The following is an 18,976-nucleotide window of genomic DNA, read 5'->3' on the forward strand; positions in this document are numbered from 1 at the left end:
ACAGACAGTACAGACCCTGAACAGGTCCTTCCGACAGAACACACTCAGTACAGTCCCTGAACAGGTCCTTCAGATAGAACACAGACAGTACAGTCCCTGAACAGGTCCTTCAGATAGAACACAGACAGTACAGCCCCTGAACAGGTCCTTCTGATAGAACACAGACAATACTGACCCTGAATAGGTCCTTCCGACAGAACACACACAGTACAGTCCCTGAACAGGTCCTTCAGATAGAACACAGACAGTACAGACCCTGAACAGGTCCTTCAGATAGAACACAGACAATACAGACCCTGAATAGGTCCTTCCGACAGAACACACACAGTACAGTCCCTGAACAGGTCCTTCAGATAGAACACAGACAGTACAGTCCCTGAACAGGTCCTTCAGATAGAACACAGACAGTACCGACCCTGAACAGGTCCTTCAGATAGAACACAGACAGTACAGCCCCTGAACAGGTCCTTCAGATAGAACACAGACAGTACAGACCCTGAACAGGTCCTTCCGACAGAACACACACAGTACATTCCCTGAACAGGTCCTTCTGATAGAACACAGACAGTACAGAGCCTGAACAGGTCCTTCAGATAGAACACAGACAGTACAGCCCCTGAACAGGTCCTTCAGATAGAACACAGACTGTACAGTCCCTGAACAGGTCCTTCAGATAGGACACAGACAGTACAGCCCCTGAACAGGTCCTTCAGATAGAACACAGACAGTACAGACCCTGAACAGGTCCTTCAGATAGAACACAGACAGTACAGTCCCTGAACAGTCCTTCAGATAGAACACAGACAGTACAGCCCCTGAACAGGTCCTTCAGATAGAACACAGATAGTACAGCCCCTGAACAGGTCCTTCCGATAGAACACAGACAGTACAGCCCCTGAACAAATCCTTCAGATAGAACACAGACAGTACAGCCCCTGAACAGGTCCTTCAGATAGAACACACACAGTACAGTCCCTGAACAGGTCCTTCGGATAGAATACAGACAGTACAGCCTCTGAACAGGTCCTTCAGATAGAACAGAGACAGTACAGCCCCTGAAGATGTCCTTCAGATAGAACACAGACAGTTCAGCCCCTGAACAGGTCCTTCAGATAGAACACATACAGTTCAGCCCCTGAACAGGTCCTTCAGCTCACCAAATCAAATAGTCAGCAAATGATCAATTAATCGAATCCATTCTGCCTACACCATGTCCAATTCCATTCATTTCCTTCAAATTCCTTAAAATACCCTAATGTATCTTCCTCTACCACCACCCCAGGAAGCATATTCCAGGCACCCACCACACTTTGTGTTAAAGAATTTGCCTCTCACATTTCCTTTGAACTTACCCCCCTCACCTTAAATACATGCCCTCTGGTATTAGACATTTCAACCCTGGAAAAATCTGCTGGTCTGTCTATTCTATTTATAGTTGCCTCTCATAATCTAATAAAGCTCTATCAAATCTCCCTTCAGCCTCCGACACTCCGGAGAAAACAACCCAAGTTTGTCCAACCTCTCATTATAGCACATGTCCTCTAATCCTGGACAAGTGAAGGCAAGAATGCATATATGCCTTCTGAACTACCCTATCAACCTGAGTAGCCACTTTCAGGAAGTTATGAACTTGGACCCCAAGATCCCTCTGCTCAGCAACACTGTTAAGTCTCTTGCCATTAACAGAGTACTCTATCTTTACATTTGACTTCCCAAGGAGCAACACCTTGTTTAGCAGGGTTAAACTCCATCTGCCATTTCTCTATACATATATTCAATTATATTTTTCCAGTCATCTATATTATCCAGAACACCACCAATTTTTGTATCATCTGCAATTTACTAACCCTTCCATCTACATTTCCATCCAGGTCACGTGTATACATCAGAAACAGCAGAGGTCCCAGTACAGATCTCTGCAGAACACTGCAAATCATAGACTTCCAACTGGAGTGAGTCCCTTCAACCACCACCCTCTGTCCTCTATAGGCAAGCCAGTTCTGAATCCAAACTGCCACTGATCCCTTGCATCTTAATCTTCTGGATGAGCCTCCAAAGAGAGACATTGTAAAATGTGGACAACTTCCACAGTTCTATCTTCATCAATCACCCTCATCAATTTGTTCAAAAAAATCAATCAAGTTAGTAAGACATGACTTGCCCTGTACAAAGTCCCTAATTAGGCCGTGGTTCTCCAAATACTCAAATCCTATGGCTATGAATTTCCTCCAGTAACTTCCCAACCACTGATGTGAGACTCACTGGTCTGTAGTTTTGAGAATTATCCCTGAATCTCTTCTCATGACACAAAGATAGGCAGGAAATTAAGTTGTGAAGAAGACCTTGTGTGACTAGAAAGGGATATCGATTGTATAGGTGTATATGCAGAGATCTGAGAAATTGAGTATTAGATGGTAAAATGTGAAATTGTCCATTTTGGGTGAAGAAGTAATAAAACATATCCTCAGAACAGTTGCAGAACACTAGGAAGGGATCTCGGTTCTGGTACAAAATTCAAACCGATACAACAAGCACCTAGGAATGCTAAGAAGATCTTACTATTTGTTGCAAGTAGAGAGACCATGCTTCAGTTCTGTAGGTCTTTGGTAAAACCGTAGTGAGAGTACTATGTTTGTATATACCACCCAGAATGCACCCACTCCTCATTGCTACCATCAAGGAAGAGGTACAGGAGCCTGAAGACATGCACTCAATGTTTAGGAAAAGCTTCTTCCCCTCCAACATCAGAATTCTGAACAGACAATGAACCTATGTTAACTACCTCACTATACAAGGGGTAAGTTTGTGGCCTAAGGTAGAAGGAGTCAATTTTAGAAAACCTAGCACATTTATTTTTCAACATAGTCCCCTCCTACATGTATGCACTTAGTCCCTTCTTTGTAGAAGTGGTCCACAGCAGGGGTGACTGATAAGTTCATGGCCTAAGGTGGAAGGAGATGTTATACAGCTCTCATTACATGTATGTGCAGTTCAACTCTTTGAGTGAAATGCAGAAAGTTTGAAGTTAATAACTCATCTCCTTCTACCTTAGGCCATGAACTTATCAATCACCCCATGCTGTGGACCACTTGTGGAGGTCCAAGATGCCGACTTCTACAAAGAAGGGATCCGTATGCTCCACGACCGCTGGACTAAGTGTGTAAATGTAGGAAAAATAAATGTGCTAGCTTTTGTAAAATTGACTCCTTCTACTTTAGGCCACAAACTTATAAATCACCTCTCGTAATTTTTGCTCTCTATTTGCACTAATTATTTAATTTAATTTGTAAAATTATATTTCTTATTGTAATAGTATACATAGGAAATGTGGAGGGGTGGGTTAGTGGGTGGATATGTATAGTATACATAGGGAATGTAGAGGGATGGGTTAGTGGGTGGATATGTATAGTATACCTAGGAAATGTGGAGGGGTGGGTTAGTGGGTGGATATGTATAGTATACATAGGGAATGTAGAGGGGTGGGTTAGTGGGTGGATATGTATAGTATACCTAGGGAATGTGGAGGGATGGGTTAGTGGGTGGATATGTATAGTATACATAGGGAATGTGGAGGGATGGGTTAGTGGGTGGATATGTATAGTATACATAGGGAATGTGGAGGGCTGGGTTAGTGGGTGGATATGTATAGTATACATAGGGAATGTGGAGGGGCGGGTTAGTGGGTGGATATGTATAGTATACATAGGGAATGTGGAGGGGTGGGTTAGTGGGTGGATATGTATAGTATACTTAGGGAATGTGGAGGGGTGGGTTAGTGGGTGGATATGTATAGTATACTTAGGGAATGTGGAGGGGTGGGTTAGTGGGTGGATTTGTATAGTATACATAGGGAATGTAGAGGGGTGGGTTAGTGGGTGGATATGTATAGTATACCTAGGGAATGTGGAGGGATGGGTTAGTGGGTGGATATGTATAGTATACATAGGGAATGTGGAGGGATGGGTTAGTGGGTGGATATGTATAGTATACATAGGGAATGTGGAGGGCTGGGTTAGTGGGTGGATATGTATAGTATACATAGGGAATGTGGAGGGGCGGGTTAGTGGGTGGATATGTATAGTATACATAGGGAATGTGGAGGGGTGTGTTAGTGGGTGGATATGTATAGTATACTTAGGGAATGTGGAGGGGTGGGTTAGTGGGTGGATATGTATAGTATACTTAGGGAATGTGGAGGGGTGGGTTAGTGGGTGGATATGTATAGTATACATAGGGAATGTGGAGGGGTGGGTTAGTGGGTGGATATGTATAGTATACATAGGGAATGTGGAGGGCTGGGTCACTGGGTAGATAAGGAAAGGATGCATATGGATTGTGGAGGATGGGTTTGCGCATTCATATTCAACGACTGCATACAAACTTAAATGTTTAAATTATCCCAATAAACCAAGCAGTACTTTTGTGATCTTTTGTTAGTTAACATAAACTGTATTCAATATAATCAATTTTTTAATGGTTTACCTCTGATACTTGTACAGGCCATTCAGATAATCTAGAAAAGTTTGCACTGCTGGTAAATGCATCTCTGATACCCATGGAACTCAGTAGGGTTTTGAGTTGGTAATCTTTCTTCAGTATCATCTTTGGCAAATGCACATCTACAGAGCTGTCATGAACATAACACCAGAAAGGTATTGTATCATCTCATATTTTCTCACATCTTAGTTTTTTAAACTTCTACTGATAAATAAATTAAACTAACAAAAGGAAATCTAAAAATTAATGTAACACACACACACAAAATACTGGAGGAAAACAACAGATCAGGCAGCATCTATGGATTCAAAGTTCAAGATTGTTGTGTGTAATTTCCAGTATACAAGTCCAAAGAAGAATGAAATAATTGCAACTCTGGGTCTGATGAAGCTGCAAAAGAACACATTAATACAAACACAATAACTAGAAACTAGGTAACTAGTACTGATTGTGGATGATCAGCCACGATCACAGTGACTGGCGGTGCTAGCTAGAAGGGCTGAATGGCCTACTCCCGCACCTACTGTCTATTGTCTATAAAAGATCGAGGAGGTAAAAGGGGCGGAGCAGGAAGCAGCACTACCAATCGGGGACAATATCACAGCTGTACTCAGGGGAAACTTAATGGAGGGTCAGATGTCAGATGCTGAATCATTTGGATAAAACTCAGGAATAGGAAGGGTACAATCACACTGATGGGATTGTACCACTGACCCCCTAATAGCCAATGGGACATTGAGGAACAGATATGTAGTCAGATTAAGGAAATGTGTAAAAATAACAGGGTTGTCATGGGAGATTTCAACCTTCCTAATATAAAGTGGGAGCTTCTCAGTGTAAGGGGTTTAGATGGGGCAGAATTTGTTAAGTGTATCCAGGAAGATTTCTTAAATCAATGTGTGGACAGTCTAACGAGAGGAGGGGCCGTACTGGAACTGGTGTTGTGTAATGAGCCTGGCCAGAGGTGACTGACCTTTCGGTGGGTGAACAGTTAGGGAACAGTGACCTCAACTCCTTGAATTTCAGGATAGCAACAGATAAGGATAGGTACGGTCTTTGTGGGAGAGTTTTAAATTGGAGTAGGGCAAATTATGAAGATGTTAAGCAGGAACTAAGAAGCGTTATTTGGGAACACCTTTTCTCTGGAAAGTTCACATCAGACATGTGGAGTGTGTTTAAAGATCAATTATACAGAGTGCAGGAAACTTTCCTGTTAGAAGGAAGGACAGGGATGGAAAGATAAGGGAACCTCGGATGTCAAGAACAGTGATGAATTTAGTCAAGAAGAAAAAGAGAAAGTATGTATAGCTTCAAAAGTTAAGATCAAATGAAACACTTGAGGAGTAAAAAGAAGCCAAAAAAAGAACTTGAGATGGGAATTAGGAAAGCCAGGAGAAGTCATGAAGAGTCCTTGCCAAGTAGGATTAAGGTGAATCCAAAGGCATTCTATACTTACAAGAGCAAAAGGATAATGAGGAGAGGGTGGGATGACTCAATGATAAAGAGGGGAACATTTGCTTGGATACAGAGAATGTGAGTGAGGTACTTGGTGAGTACTTTGCTTCAATATTTATCAAGGAGAAAGTATTTGGAGGACCAGGAGATCAGTGCTGCATGTATATTTACATTAGAGTGTTCAGAGGTCAAGGAGAAGGAAGTGTTGGGCCTCCTGATGATAATTAAGGTGGATAAGTCACCAGAGCCTGATGGGATTTACCCCAGGTATTGAAGGATGCAAGAGACAAGATTGCTGGGCCGTTGACCGGTATCTTCATGTCCTCTCTGGCCACAGGCAAGGACTCAGAGGACTGGCGAGTGGCTAATGTTGTACCTCTATTTAAGAAGGAGACAAGGGAAAATCCTGGGAACTACAGACCAGTGAGTCTCATGTCAGTTGTCAGGAAATTGCCAGAGAAAATTCTTAGGGATAGAATATGAGCATTTGGCCTAATTAGGGAGAGTCAAATGGCTTTGTATGGGGTACTCCATGCCTTACCAACTTGACTGAGTTTTTGACAAGGTGACGAGAGAGATAGTTGAGAGAAGGGCAGTGTCTACATGGATTTTAGTAAGGCTTTTGACAAAGTCACTCATGTAAGGCTAATCCAGAAGATTAAAATGCATGGTGATTTGGCTGTTTAGATTCAGAACTAGCTTGCTCATAGAAGACACAGGGTAATGGTTGAAGGGACTGATTCCATAAGACCATAAGACCATAAGACATAGAAGCAGAGATTCGAGTTGGAGGTCTGTAGTTAGTGGTGTTCCACAGGGACCTGTGCTGTTTGTGATCTATATAAATGACCTAGATGAAACTGTAGATGGGTGGTTTAGTAAGTTTTCAGATGATGCCAAGATTGGTGGAGTTGTCAATGGTGTAGAAGACTGGCAAAGAATACAGCTGATATAGATCAGTTGCAGATATAGGCAGAGAAGTAGCAAATGGAGCTTAATCCAGATAAATGTGAGTTCCTGCACGTTGGTAGAACAAATGCAAGGAGACAGTGCGCTGTTAAGGGCAAGGTCCTCAACAGTGAGATCGCAGGATCCAAGTTCATAGCTCCTTGAAAGTGGCTGCACAGGTCAATAAGGTGATTAAGAAGGCTTATGGAATATTTGCTTTTATTAGTCAAGGAGATTGGTTCAAAAGTCAAGAGGTTATTTACAACTTTATAAAACTCTGGTTAGGCTATGCCTGGAGTATTGCATACAGTTCTGGCCACCTCACCATAGGAAGGATGTTAAAGATTTGGAGAGGGTGCAGAAGAGGTTTACCAGTATGTTACCTGGTTTAGAGGGCATATGCTATCATGAAAGACTGGATAAACTTAGGTTGTTTTCTCTGGTGCGTTGGAGGTTGAGAGGAGACCTGACTGAGGTTTACAAGATTATGAAAGGCGTAGATCATAAAGGCATAGAGGGAGTATCTGTTTCCCAGGGTTGAAATATCTAATACTAGAGGGCATGCATTGAAGGTGAGAGGGGGTAGGTTCAAGGGGGATGTGAGGAGTAAGTTTTATACTTAGAAAATTGTGAGTGCCTGGAATGTGCTGCTTGGTATGGTGGCAGAGGCAAATACATCAGAGGCTATTAAGAGATGTTTGGATAGGCACATGGATATGAGGAAGATGGAGGGATATGAACATGGTGTAGGTAGGAGGGATTAGTGTTTGGGTGTTTTTGATTTGCTTTTTAACTGGTTTGGTACAACACTGTGGGCCAAACGGCCTCTTCCTGTGTTGTCTATGCTCTATCATGACTTGTGTCACTGACAATAAGTCTGATTCAGAAGAAGGCATTTGGCATGTTTGTCTTCACTAGTCAAGAATATGAGTTCAAAAGTTAGGAGGTTATGTTGCAACTTTATAAAACTCTGGTTAGGCCACATCTGGTGTATTGCATCTAATGCCGATTCCCTCATTCTAGGAAGGATGTGGAGGCTTTGAAGAGAGTGCAGCAGAGGTTCACCAGGATACTGCCAGGATTAGAGAGCTTGTGCAATAATGAGACGTTGGATGTACTTGGTTTTCTGTTCTGTGGAGCAGTGAAGGCTGAGATGACATCTAATAGTGACGAATAGCCTATTCCTGTGCTGTACTGATCAATGGCCTATTTTCTATGTTGCCCCTTTAGAATAGAGATAAGGAGGAACTTTGTTGCTAAGAGGGTGGTGAAACACTTCCAGGGCTGGCTGTGGGGGTTAAGTCCATGAATATATTTAAAGTGGAGGTTGATAGGTTCTTGATTAGTCAGGGCATCAAAGGTTACAGGGTGAAAGCAGGAGAATGGGGTTGAGAGGGATAATAAATCAGTCATAATGGAATGGTGGGGCAGAATTGATGGCCAGAATGGCCTAATTCTGCTCCTATGTTTTATGGTTTTTCTATCATGGTAATTTTTTTAGCTCACTTGTACAGCTAAAAAATAATAATAACATTAAATTTGATTTAATTGAACTTACTGTATTTCCATTGACATCAAGAGCTGATAAAATTTTTGAACGGTCAGTTTCTGCTCCACCTCTGCCAATTTTCCAGGTCTCGGTAGCAAAATCAATAGGGAGGTATTTCCTACATATTCCATCAGAAGCACATCACTGGAGAGGTCCTCGGCATAGGTCCTGTAATACCTTCCCAACTTTCTCATCATCTGAACTTTCACTTTTGTATTGCTATCGACGTGAAAGTCAGCTTCATAAGTGTCTCTCCTCTCAAAAGGCTTCAACCATTCACCTGGAGAAATCAAAGAGATAAGCGCACTCAGGGTAATTTTATCAACATGTGGATGCATGCAACATACTATATGCTCAAAGATCGAAGTACATTCATTATCAAAGTACACACATTATATGCAGCTTGAGATTTGTCTTCTTGCAGACAACCACAAAACAAAGGGACACAATAGAATCCCTGAAAACCCCCTCCCCGCATGCAGAACAAACCGTCAATCACCCATTGTGTGAAAAAAGAACAAATTGTACAAACAATAAACAAGTAAACAAATACCACACAGAATGTGAACTGCAGAGACCCCAAGAGTGAGCTCACAGCCCCGGAGCCGGTTCACCACCGACGTGAGTGATATCAGTCCAGGAGCCCGATGACTGCTGACTGCAGGCCACAGCCCCAGAGCCGGTTCACCACCGACGTGAGTGATACCAGTCTGGGAGCCCGATGACTGCTGACTGCAGGACACAGCCCCAGAGCCGGTTCACCACCGACGTGAGTGATACCAGTCTGGGAGCCCAATGGCTGCAGGCAACAGCCCTGGAGCAGGTTCTGCGTTGAGGTGAGTGCCAATCACTACAGGCTACAGTTTAATGCTAAGAAAAGGATCCATGCAGAGTAGTGAATTCATCCTTTGCCGTCGAGTTTGATGCCTTGATCTTTTTAATCTAGCTGGGTGCTTCAACCGGCCAAGCATCCATTTGTTTTAACTCTCAGGCTGGGTCCTGCCACTTCCATCTTGTCTCAAGTGCACCCCAGCAACGGCTAAACATCAGTTCATTTTTCACTCTCGGGCTCAGACCCCGATGCTTCGATCCAGCCCCCAGTCTGCTCCAGCAATGGCCGCCACGGCTGTGTCTGCATTCTCGAGAGTCCGGTTTGCTGAATCCTTTCAGAGCTGGAGACTGGATCACATCTACCCCTGATGCACCATTTCTGGACATTGTCATATCGGAAATCACCAGAAAAAACACTATTTTCAGGCATTCCGCATCTAGGAAAGTATTCTCATTGTCTATGTGCTTGCTGAGGATATGTTAGATCTGTTAAAATGGACATCATGGTGGTGTACTGTGATATCTCTTATTTCCCTTTCAGGATTCTGTCGAAGACCCTGACCTGGAGTTACTCTCTGACTTTGGTTCTTTGTGGGAATGGGACCTGCTCTCACGTTCTCATGACTGTCCGCTTTTCAATATGCCAAGGACATGGCCTGGAAGACTAACGTGGTTTTTGTGGCTCTGGAGGTGGGCTGATTCAAGGCCGGTGCCACCGCCGATGATGACTGATGTGTCGCGGGAGAACAAGGAAGATCGGAAGCAGTGGACTTGCTGCTGGCTGTGTGCCCAGAGGCACAGAGCTCGGAAGAAGCGATGCAACAGACTTTTAACACCATGAATCAGTGAGTTATTTTGTTACATCTCCCCTCTCGCTGTGAAACAGGGACACCTCTTTTTCCCTTACGAGGGAGAGAGAGAGCCTGTGGTATGTCAAACACCGGGTGAAGGAGTAGTCTTTGGGGTACTGCAAGTCTCTGTCTTTATTGATGCTTTGCTGCACGCTTGAGTGCTCAGTGGGGCACCACTGATTAAGGGGAATGTGAGGAGAAACTTCTTCACTCAGAGGCTTATGAGAGTGTTTAAGTAGTGCCAGTGCATGAGGTAGATGAAAGGTACTTGGATGGGGGGTTACAGAGGGCTATGGTTGATGGAAGTAGGTAGTCTACATGGTTAAGCACAGATCAGATGAACCAAATGGCTTATCTCTATTGTACTTTTCTATGGCTTCTTATACCTTGTCTACTGTCTCAAGGCTGGGTGTGCCTGCCCCTGTACCAACCCCACCCCCATCCATGGCACTCCTCTTCCATCGGTCCCACACTCCTTCTGTGGCCCTCCACCCTCTCCATTCCCAACATCCTTTTCTCCCGCCAGATTTACAAACTCGTTCTGCACTGCACGTTGACAAATACAGTACTGTGCAAAGGTCTTAGGCACACGAGCTATATCTATGTGCCTGAGACTTTTACACAGTACGGTAGCTTAGCACAACATCATTGCCAAATGGCCTTTTCTGTGCTCTAATGTTTTATGTTCAAACCAATTTCTTGGCCATGATTTTATTCCTTTCTTGATGTTAACCAACGGAGTTTAATCGGAAACACAAGAGGTTCTGCAGTTGACGGAAATCCAGAGCAACACACAAAAAGTGCTGGAGGAACTCAGCAGGTCAGGCAGCATCTGTGGAGGAGAATGAACAGCTGATATTTCAGGCTGAGAAAGGAGTGGGTGGGACGTGGAGAGCGAAGTATGAGCTGGCAGATGATAGGGGAAACCATGTGAAGCAGAAGGTGATGAAGTGGGATTAGGAGATGAGGTGAGAAGCTGGGAGGTGATAGCTGGAAGAGGTGAAGGGTTAAGATGAAGGAGTCGGATAGTAGAGGAGAGTGGACCATGGGAGAAAGGGGAAGCAGAGTGAGGTGATGGATAAGAAAATAGGTAAGAAGTGAGCCAAAATGGGGAATAGAAGAAGTGAGAAGAGGGGGGTGGGAGAAATGACCAGAATTTGAGGTTCATGTTCAGATCAATCTTGTTTTTTCTCTATGTTCAGTACACATTGCAACACACTTTTAATGATATTAATGTTGCCAGAGGGAAATAAGCAACATGCTAACTGGAATGCTAAAAGTGATCTGTGTGGGTACAGTACATAAACCGCAGGTACAAAACAGTTTCTCTGTCTCTACTGAATTACAAGTACTGCTAACATCCACCAAGGAATGGAATTGCTCTTTGCAGAAATTGTAACAGAAAATCGAACCAATAACTGCTTTTGTTGATAGTCACCCTTATTGAATCAATTGCTAGTTAGACACACATCTCAGAGTAATTCAGTGGGTTTGATGATTTTTGGGTCATGTTGATAAGTTGTAGGTAGTACAATTTCTTTCTTTCCTTGAATACCCCCCTCTCTATCAATGACTTATCTGTGCATTGAACTGCAAGTCTGATCATGAGTCTTCTTACAATGAAACTATAATTTAAATGAACGAACGCCAAAAAGGAAAAGCAAAACAGACACGAGAAACAGACTATAAGATATAGGAGCAGAATTAGGCTATTTGGCCCATTGAGTCAATTCTGCCATTTCATCATGACTGATCTATTTCCCTCTCAGCCCCAATCTCCTGCCTTCCCTCCTGTAGCCCTTCATGCCCTGACCAATCAAGAATCTATCAATCCCTGCCTTAAATATACCTTATGACATAGTTTGAAATACACCCTAAAGATAGTTTGATGAAAGAGAGTTTAGTGCAGATCAAAGTAAGGCTCTTATCGGAGGAGAGATGGACAGAGATGTGTATGTTTGACTTCATTTATTTGGCAATACAGGGCAGAGTCAGCCCTTCTGACTCTTTAAGTTCCCTGAGAAATAATATTTTATAAATAGAATATCGTTCTAGGTTTTCTGGTTCACCAACAATAATCTTGCATAGAGCCGCCCAAATTAACAATGCATTCAGAAATGTTTGAATTACAAGTTATTCTGACATCATTATTTTGGGGACATCAGGGGAAAAAAATGGCAAGTGTATAAACTTTTAAATGATTTGAATTTTAAATTATTTCATTGTAAAACATGGGTGTCGGGGTGGAGATACGTCTCTACCAAAGGAGGTGTAAGGTGCTCCTTCCCTTCACTAGCCAGCAGCTCACCCTAGGCAAGGTGCAGCGTCTACTTAGAATCCACATCCCCCCCATCCCATCCCATCCCATCCCATCCGGGTCACGTGAAGCCATCGGAGCAGGTAGTGGGTGTTTGTATGAGTAGCTGGTGCATATCACAAGTCCTGGATATGCAATCACTGCGCTAGGTAGATAAACTCTGAAGATTATTGATAATGACTGGGCTCACCCATCTTGTAAAGACACTACCCAGAAGAAAGCAATGGCAAATCACTTCTGTAAAAGAATTTGCCAAGAACAATCATAGTCACGGAAAGTCAATGATTGCTCATGTCATACAACACGGCGCATAACAAACAAACCTTTTGCAAAACACCCTTACCCTCAAAGAGCATATAAAGATGTTTAGAAATTGTCCTACTCAAAATACAGAAGTTGAAGCATCAGCTGATTCAGTCATTAAATGATCTGTGTTTAACATCCAAATGATCTCTTACCTCTGAACAAGATATAGTTGAGAAGAAGCATCACAGTATCCTGTGAGGGGGGCTGTGTAAGGATGTTTGGGATTTTGCCTTCAGTTTTGTTACTCACATAAGCATTTATTTTGTCTTTTGTTCTTTGTTGTTCACGAAAATCAACATTCGTTATTTCGGCATTGTAAAGTTCCTTGACTTCTCTGAGGAACTTTTCACGAATTTCTCGCCCCTTTTGAACATACAGAGAGTTTCCCGTTTTGATTCCATTATTCAGATTGTTCACATGCTCCAGAAGCTCGTGGAATACCTGCCCCACTCTGACAGCGTCGTTTCTTGTGATGCTGCTGTACCCAAGAACCTGCAGGAGCTGAGTCAGAGTATCTTCCTGGGCACCCAATGACAACATGTTCAGGGCAGCAGAGATGCTCAGTGGAGAAAAGAAAATATTTTGGGACTCTGTGCCTGGTTGAGCAGCAATCTGTCTGTACAGACGCAATGCAAAATCTGAATTTGCTGCTGAGAGCTGGAGAAGGGAAGGATGTATAGAGGGAGGAGAGGGAACTCCACTGACCATGCCGCTGGAAGGCAAAGCGACCATCAGGAAAGCAAAAGCAAGAAACTTCTCCATGTTGAACCTGCAAAGTAAAACACAAACCTACAATGTATTTATTGTACTTTATTTAGAGATTCAGCGCAGAACAGATCCTTCCAGTCTAACGAGCCACACTACCCAGAAACTCACCAATTTAACCATAGTCAAATCACAGGACAATTGACGATGACCAATCAACCCACTAACCTGTACATGTTTGGAAGAAACTGGAACACATGGGGGAAACCCACGCACTCACGGGCAGGAAGTACAAAGAACTGAACTCCAGAACACCCTGAGCAGTAATAGCAACACACTAACTACTACATTACTGTGGCATGCTGTATTGTTCTGAGTTTGCTCAAAGCCTTCCTTTTACATTCTCCACAAAGCTTATACTGAAACTCTATTACATTTCACAAGTTAAAAAGATCAGATATTGCTCCTTAACTTCTAAAACAAGTTGATCCCTATTCACTTACAGATTCATATTGGTAGTCTATTTGTAATTTCAGAGTCCTACCTAAAGTGAAGAAGCCCGTTCGTCTTTGGCAGTCAACTTTCTGAAGTATAGTCCTTGGTCTCTAATGTCAATTTATACCATAACAATTGCAACACAAGTTAGACATTAATCAATGAAGTGACTTTTGATCCGTAGATATCATTGTTTAAACAATCCGATTGGCTTTGCAAGTAGGGATTTGACTACGTCACTGTGTCTCAGCAAATATTCCGGGAAGCATCTTGTAATATCAGTTTCAGGTATTGGATTTTGCATAGAGTCAAAGTGACATGTTAGGATAAATTTCCATTTTTATCCACTGATCTCCCCAAAACCACAAAGTCAGAACAGCTTGCAGATCAAACATTACTGGATACATTAAGGTTTGCATTGTTTATTGTGTGGTTTTACGCAAGGTTATTGTTGTTAGTGAACCTAAAAATTTTGAACTGCATTGTATTTTAGACAGAAAACTCCACCAAGGTCGGGAGGTACATCTATATTAAAAATTTTTCAGTGACATCTGCTTGAAAGTGTGTCAATACTTTTTCTTAGATTGAGCAACAGTTCACCATCATAAATAGAATTCAAGAATTATAACTCATCAAGTACGTGCAGGCTCTTTGTAAAGTAATCCACTCCCTCTTTCATCATGCTCCTGCTAAATATTTTTGACCAAGCTCTCTAATTGCCTTTTGAAAATCCTCCAACTACCCTTAAAGACAATGTGTTCTCAATTAGTATTCTTGTGTAAAAGAACAGATTTCGGAACAGACAAGGAACCCATGTACACTATCACTAGTGTTTGATTTTTGCTCTTTTTGCACTACCTATTTCATTTAATTTTTAATATATATTTGTTTTGCAATTTATAGTTTTTTATTATTAAGTATTGCAATGTACTGCTGCCACAAAGCAATAAATTTCAGAATGTACGTTGATGATACTAAACCTGATTCTGATTTATTTCTTTATTGAGATACAGTGTGGAATAAGCCCCTCTGGCCCTTCGAGTGGCACCACCCATCAGTCCCCTGGCCTAATCACGGGACAATTTATAATGACAAATTAACCTACTAACCAGCAGGTCTTTGGACTGTGGGAGGAAACTGGAGCACCCAGAGGAAATCCATACAGTCACGGGAAGAATGTACAAACCCATTAGAGTGAGGTACAGAATTCAACTTGTGTTGCCTCTACTGTTAAATGTTGAGCTATCCTCTGCACTACCATGCTGCTCGATTCTTATTCCTCACTCCTGCTCTATCATTTACTCCTAATATTGATATGTGTTACCCTTTAACCATTTCAAAGTGGCAACAATTTGTCTCCGCTTCACCTAAATCTGCATGATTTCATATCTTGATGATCTATCAAATCCCTCTCAAACCCCATCTAACTTAAGAGCTGAAGTTTCTGTTCCCTGGAACTTTTCTAGTACATTTTAGATCACTGTTTACCAACCTTTTTAGTCCTTTTAAAGCACTTTCATACTTGCCAACATTCCCTTTATGCACCTTCATACTTGCCAATGCCCCTATTAGGCACAATACCGTATATTTTCCAGCACCCCCATAGTGTAAAAACATGTCTACTGAATGCTAACATAAGAAAAATGATTGTGCTTTAAGTTTCTATTTGTTTTTAAACATAGCTTACACAGTACCTGTGTGCTGTACAGCAGCTTCGATATCAATGTGATCCTTGAGTTTGATGGTTTTTAGCAAGAGTTGAAATATCTGATGACAGCAGAAGCCTTAGGACCCCACACGTAACAATGTCCAAGCAGTTTATTGCTTCTTTGTGAGTATGTGGTTCACTGTACTGAAGTTTCTTTCAACAAGGTAGAAATGCAATGAAGAGCAGTTTGGCTCTTCTCCAAAGACCAGGAAACTTTGGATGATGGTGTAGCCACACATCACAAAAGACACATTTTTGAAAAACATATTTGCATCATCATCATTCTGAATTTTGATAATTTCTTCTTGCAAGTTCTCTTCCTACTCTTCCACCTTGCAAAGAAATGGGTTTATTTACCAGTCCAGAAATTCTAGATTGCTCAAATCCTTGAATCGATTCTAAAAATCCTTCTCCAGTGACTGCAGGTGGAAGCAGTGTTCTTGCTGGTCACTGTCTATGAAAGAGAGAGTCATACTTTCTGTGCAGGGAAACTGTAAGAACATTCTTCTCCCAATGTTTTACTTATCTATTTCCAATTTTCCAATAAAAGTGGACACTGCACTTTTTGCCTGGATTAAATTGAAATTCTCACCCTGCAGTTTCATATTTAGAATGTTCATTTTGTCATACAAATCAGCTCCACAGAGAATTTCAAACATTTTTCCCAAGCTCTTGTCGACTTTGAGTAAAAACTCAGCCACAGTGTCAAAAAGATCAAAGATATGTTTTAAACAGCAGCCTTTTTCAGTGTGAAGAAGCAAGCATTCAAGGTGTTCATCATTATCGTAACATAACGGGTGAAATATTCTGCCATTTAATGGATGAGCTTTTATTTTGTTGATAGCAGATATTACAAAAGTCATGCTTGAAAAAAGTTGCTGGCTGAGGTTTCTGGCTGTGACATGTTGATGATGAATTACACAATGAGTTGCAAATAGTCTTGGAATTGCCTTTTTCATAAATGCCACTAAACCAGCAAGGTGACCTGTCATAGGGTCTCGGCCCAAAACATCGACTGTGCTCTACCATAGATGCTGCCTGGCCTGCTAAGTTCTTCCGGCATTTTATGTGTGTTGCTTAGCTCTCCAGCATCTGCAGATTTTCTTTTGTTTGTGATATATGATTCAGCTGTTGCACAAGAAATCATGTTCCTAATCATGTTCAGAATACTTGTATCCTCAATATACATTTTGAGCTTCTTGTAGATTGATTCTCCATTGATATTTGTTTTAACTTTTTACAAAAGAGAACCTCTTCATAAACTTTTCCATTTTTGATAAACCATACATTTGCCATTAGCAACGTCTCATTGTCTCGCACAGTTGATCATCCAGTTGTATCCCAACTTTTGTTTGTTGTAGCTCTGTGCATACTTGATACTCAATGTCTTCACTCATTTCATCAATATGACGAGCTACAGCGTTATTACTCAGAGGAATTGATTTTAAAATACTGTTTTCCATTTTGAGGACAGTTAGTGCAAACTTCTGATGCAGCAGGCATTATTAATCTTTCACCCTTTGTATGCGATTTTCCACACTTTGCGGTTAGTGGGGAAATGTTATAAGAAGCAATGAGACCTCTATCAGTTTTAGCTTTCCTGGCAAATGACTCGAATGTGCAATGCTTTTCAAATGCTTCCTCCATCTTCATAAACACGCTATTGGTGGGGTGGGAGGCACTAAAGCCCTCATTAGGAACCATTGTTTAAGAGCACCAGTCAATAAGACATTGAGTAGAATTAGGTCAAAATTTGTTTCATTGAGTCTGCTTCACCATTCCATCATGGCTGATTTATTATCTCTTTCAGGAGATTAATGAAATGGTTCTGTAGATGAGAATTTTCAGTTGTAGGGTTAGATAGAACTGGCCTGATGAAGCCCAAAACCCTGTGCCAGTGAGGATAAGAATGGAATAATTTGGCAGATGAATCCATCTGAGAAAGGATGTTCTGACACTGCAGAGGATTCAGAGCAGCTTCACAAAAGTGATTCTGCGAATGAAAGGCTTATTGTATGAAAAACATTTGATGGCTCTGGGCCTGCACTTGCTGGAACATAGAACCTAGAAATCTACACATGACAGGCCCTTCGACCCACAATGTTGTGCCAATCATGTAACCTTCTCTAGAAACTGTCTAGAATTTTCCTACCGCATAGCCCTCTCTTTTTTTGAGCTCTATGTACCTATATCCAAGAGACTCTTAAAGATCCTATTGTATCCACACACTCACCACTCTCTGTGTGTAATTTAGAAGAATGAAGGGGGATCTCACTGAAACCTATTGGATCTTGAAATTCCTAATTAGAGTGGATGTGAAGAGGATGTTTCCTATAATTGGGGGAGTCAAGGACCAGAGGGCACAACCTCAGAATGGAGGGATGTCCTTTTAGAACATAGATGAGGAAGAATTTTGTTAGATAGAGGGTGGTGAATCTGTGGAATTTCTTGCCACAGGTGGCTGTGGAGGCAAAGTCATTGGGTGTATTTAAGGCAGAGGGTGATGGAGTCTTGATTAATCAGGACATGAAATGTTACAGGGCGAAGACAGGAGGACGGGGTTGGGGTGGAAATGAATTGGCCATGATAGAATGATGGATTAGAGTTGAGGGGCTGAATGGCCTCATTCTGCTTCTATGTCTTATGGTTGGTCTTATAGAAATGTCAAATATTTATTCCCCTCTTTAGAAGCTGCATACTCTGCTGAGTTCTTCCAGTACTTTATGTGTTTTTTTGGATTTCCAGCATCTGCAGAATCTTTTGTGTTTTGACAGAAAAAGCTCACACTTCTTCTGTTTAGATAAAAGAAGTTTAAGAGAATTATTAAGGTAATATTAACCTGCTGCAGTTGCAAAAACAAAACAATCCTTTAAAACTAGCTGAATGCATAAGACCATAAGATATAGGAGCAGAATTAGGCCAAGAGGCCCATTGAGTCTGCTCTGCCATTTCATCATGGCTGATCCATTTTCCCTTTAAGCCTCAATCTCCTGCTTCTTCCTATATCTCTTCATATCTCTTCCTGACCAATCAAGAACCTATCAACTTTTGCCTTAAATATGCATAAAGACTTGGTCTCCTTAGCTGCCAGCAGCAAAGGATTCCACAGAATCACTACTCTCTGGCTAAAGAAATTCCTCCTCATCTCCGTTCTAAAAGGACAGCCCTCCATTATGAGGCTGTGTCCTCTGGTCTAAGACTGTACTACCGTAGGAAACTCTCCCACTCTATCAGGGCCTTTCACCACTTGATAGGTTTCAATTACTGTGGGTCGCCCCTCATTCTGCTGAATTCCTGGGAATACAGGCCCAGAT

The 18,976-nt window shown here is 41.9% G+C and overlaps 1 protein-coding gene across 2 annotated transcripts in view; it reads right to left on the bottom strand.

Annotated features, from left to right (window-relative positions):
• The window catches only part of LOC140724715 (alpha-1-antiproteinase F-like), a 54,356-nt gene extending 40,211 nt beyond the window's left edge, over nucleotides 1–14,145 (bottom strand). The window contains exons 1-4 of one of the 2 annotated variants that reach the window (XM_073039181.1): nucleotides 14,004–14,145; nucleotides 12,907–13,523; nucleotides 8,459–8,729; nucleotides 4,483–4,627 (exon numbers count right to left, since the gene is read on the bottom strand). In XM_073039181.1, coding sequence (XP_072895282.1) covers nucleotides 4,483–4,627; nucleotides 8,459–8,729; nucleotides 12,907–13,516 — 1,026 coding nt within the window. In that variant the 5' untranslated portion in view covers nucleotides 13,517–13,523; nucleotides 14,004–14,145. Of the gene's footprint in view, nucleotides 1–4,482; nucleotides 4,628–8,458; nucleotides 8,730–12,906; nucleotides 13,524–13,962 lie in introns of both variants that reach the window. The other variant, XM_073039180.1, reaches the window with a different exon arrangement.
• Between the last annotated feature and the right edge of the window lie 4,831 nt (nucleotides 14,146–18,976).

This window comes from Hemitrygon akajei, chromosome 3, assembly GCF_048418815.1.
Source record: "Hemitrygon akajei chromosome 3, sHemAka1.3, whole genome shotgun sequence".
NCBI classification, from domain to species: Eukaryota; Metazoa; Chordata; class Chondrichthyes; order Myliobatiformes; family Dasyatidae; genus Hemitrygon; species Hemitrygon akajei.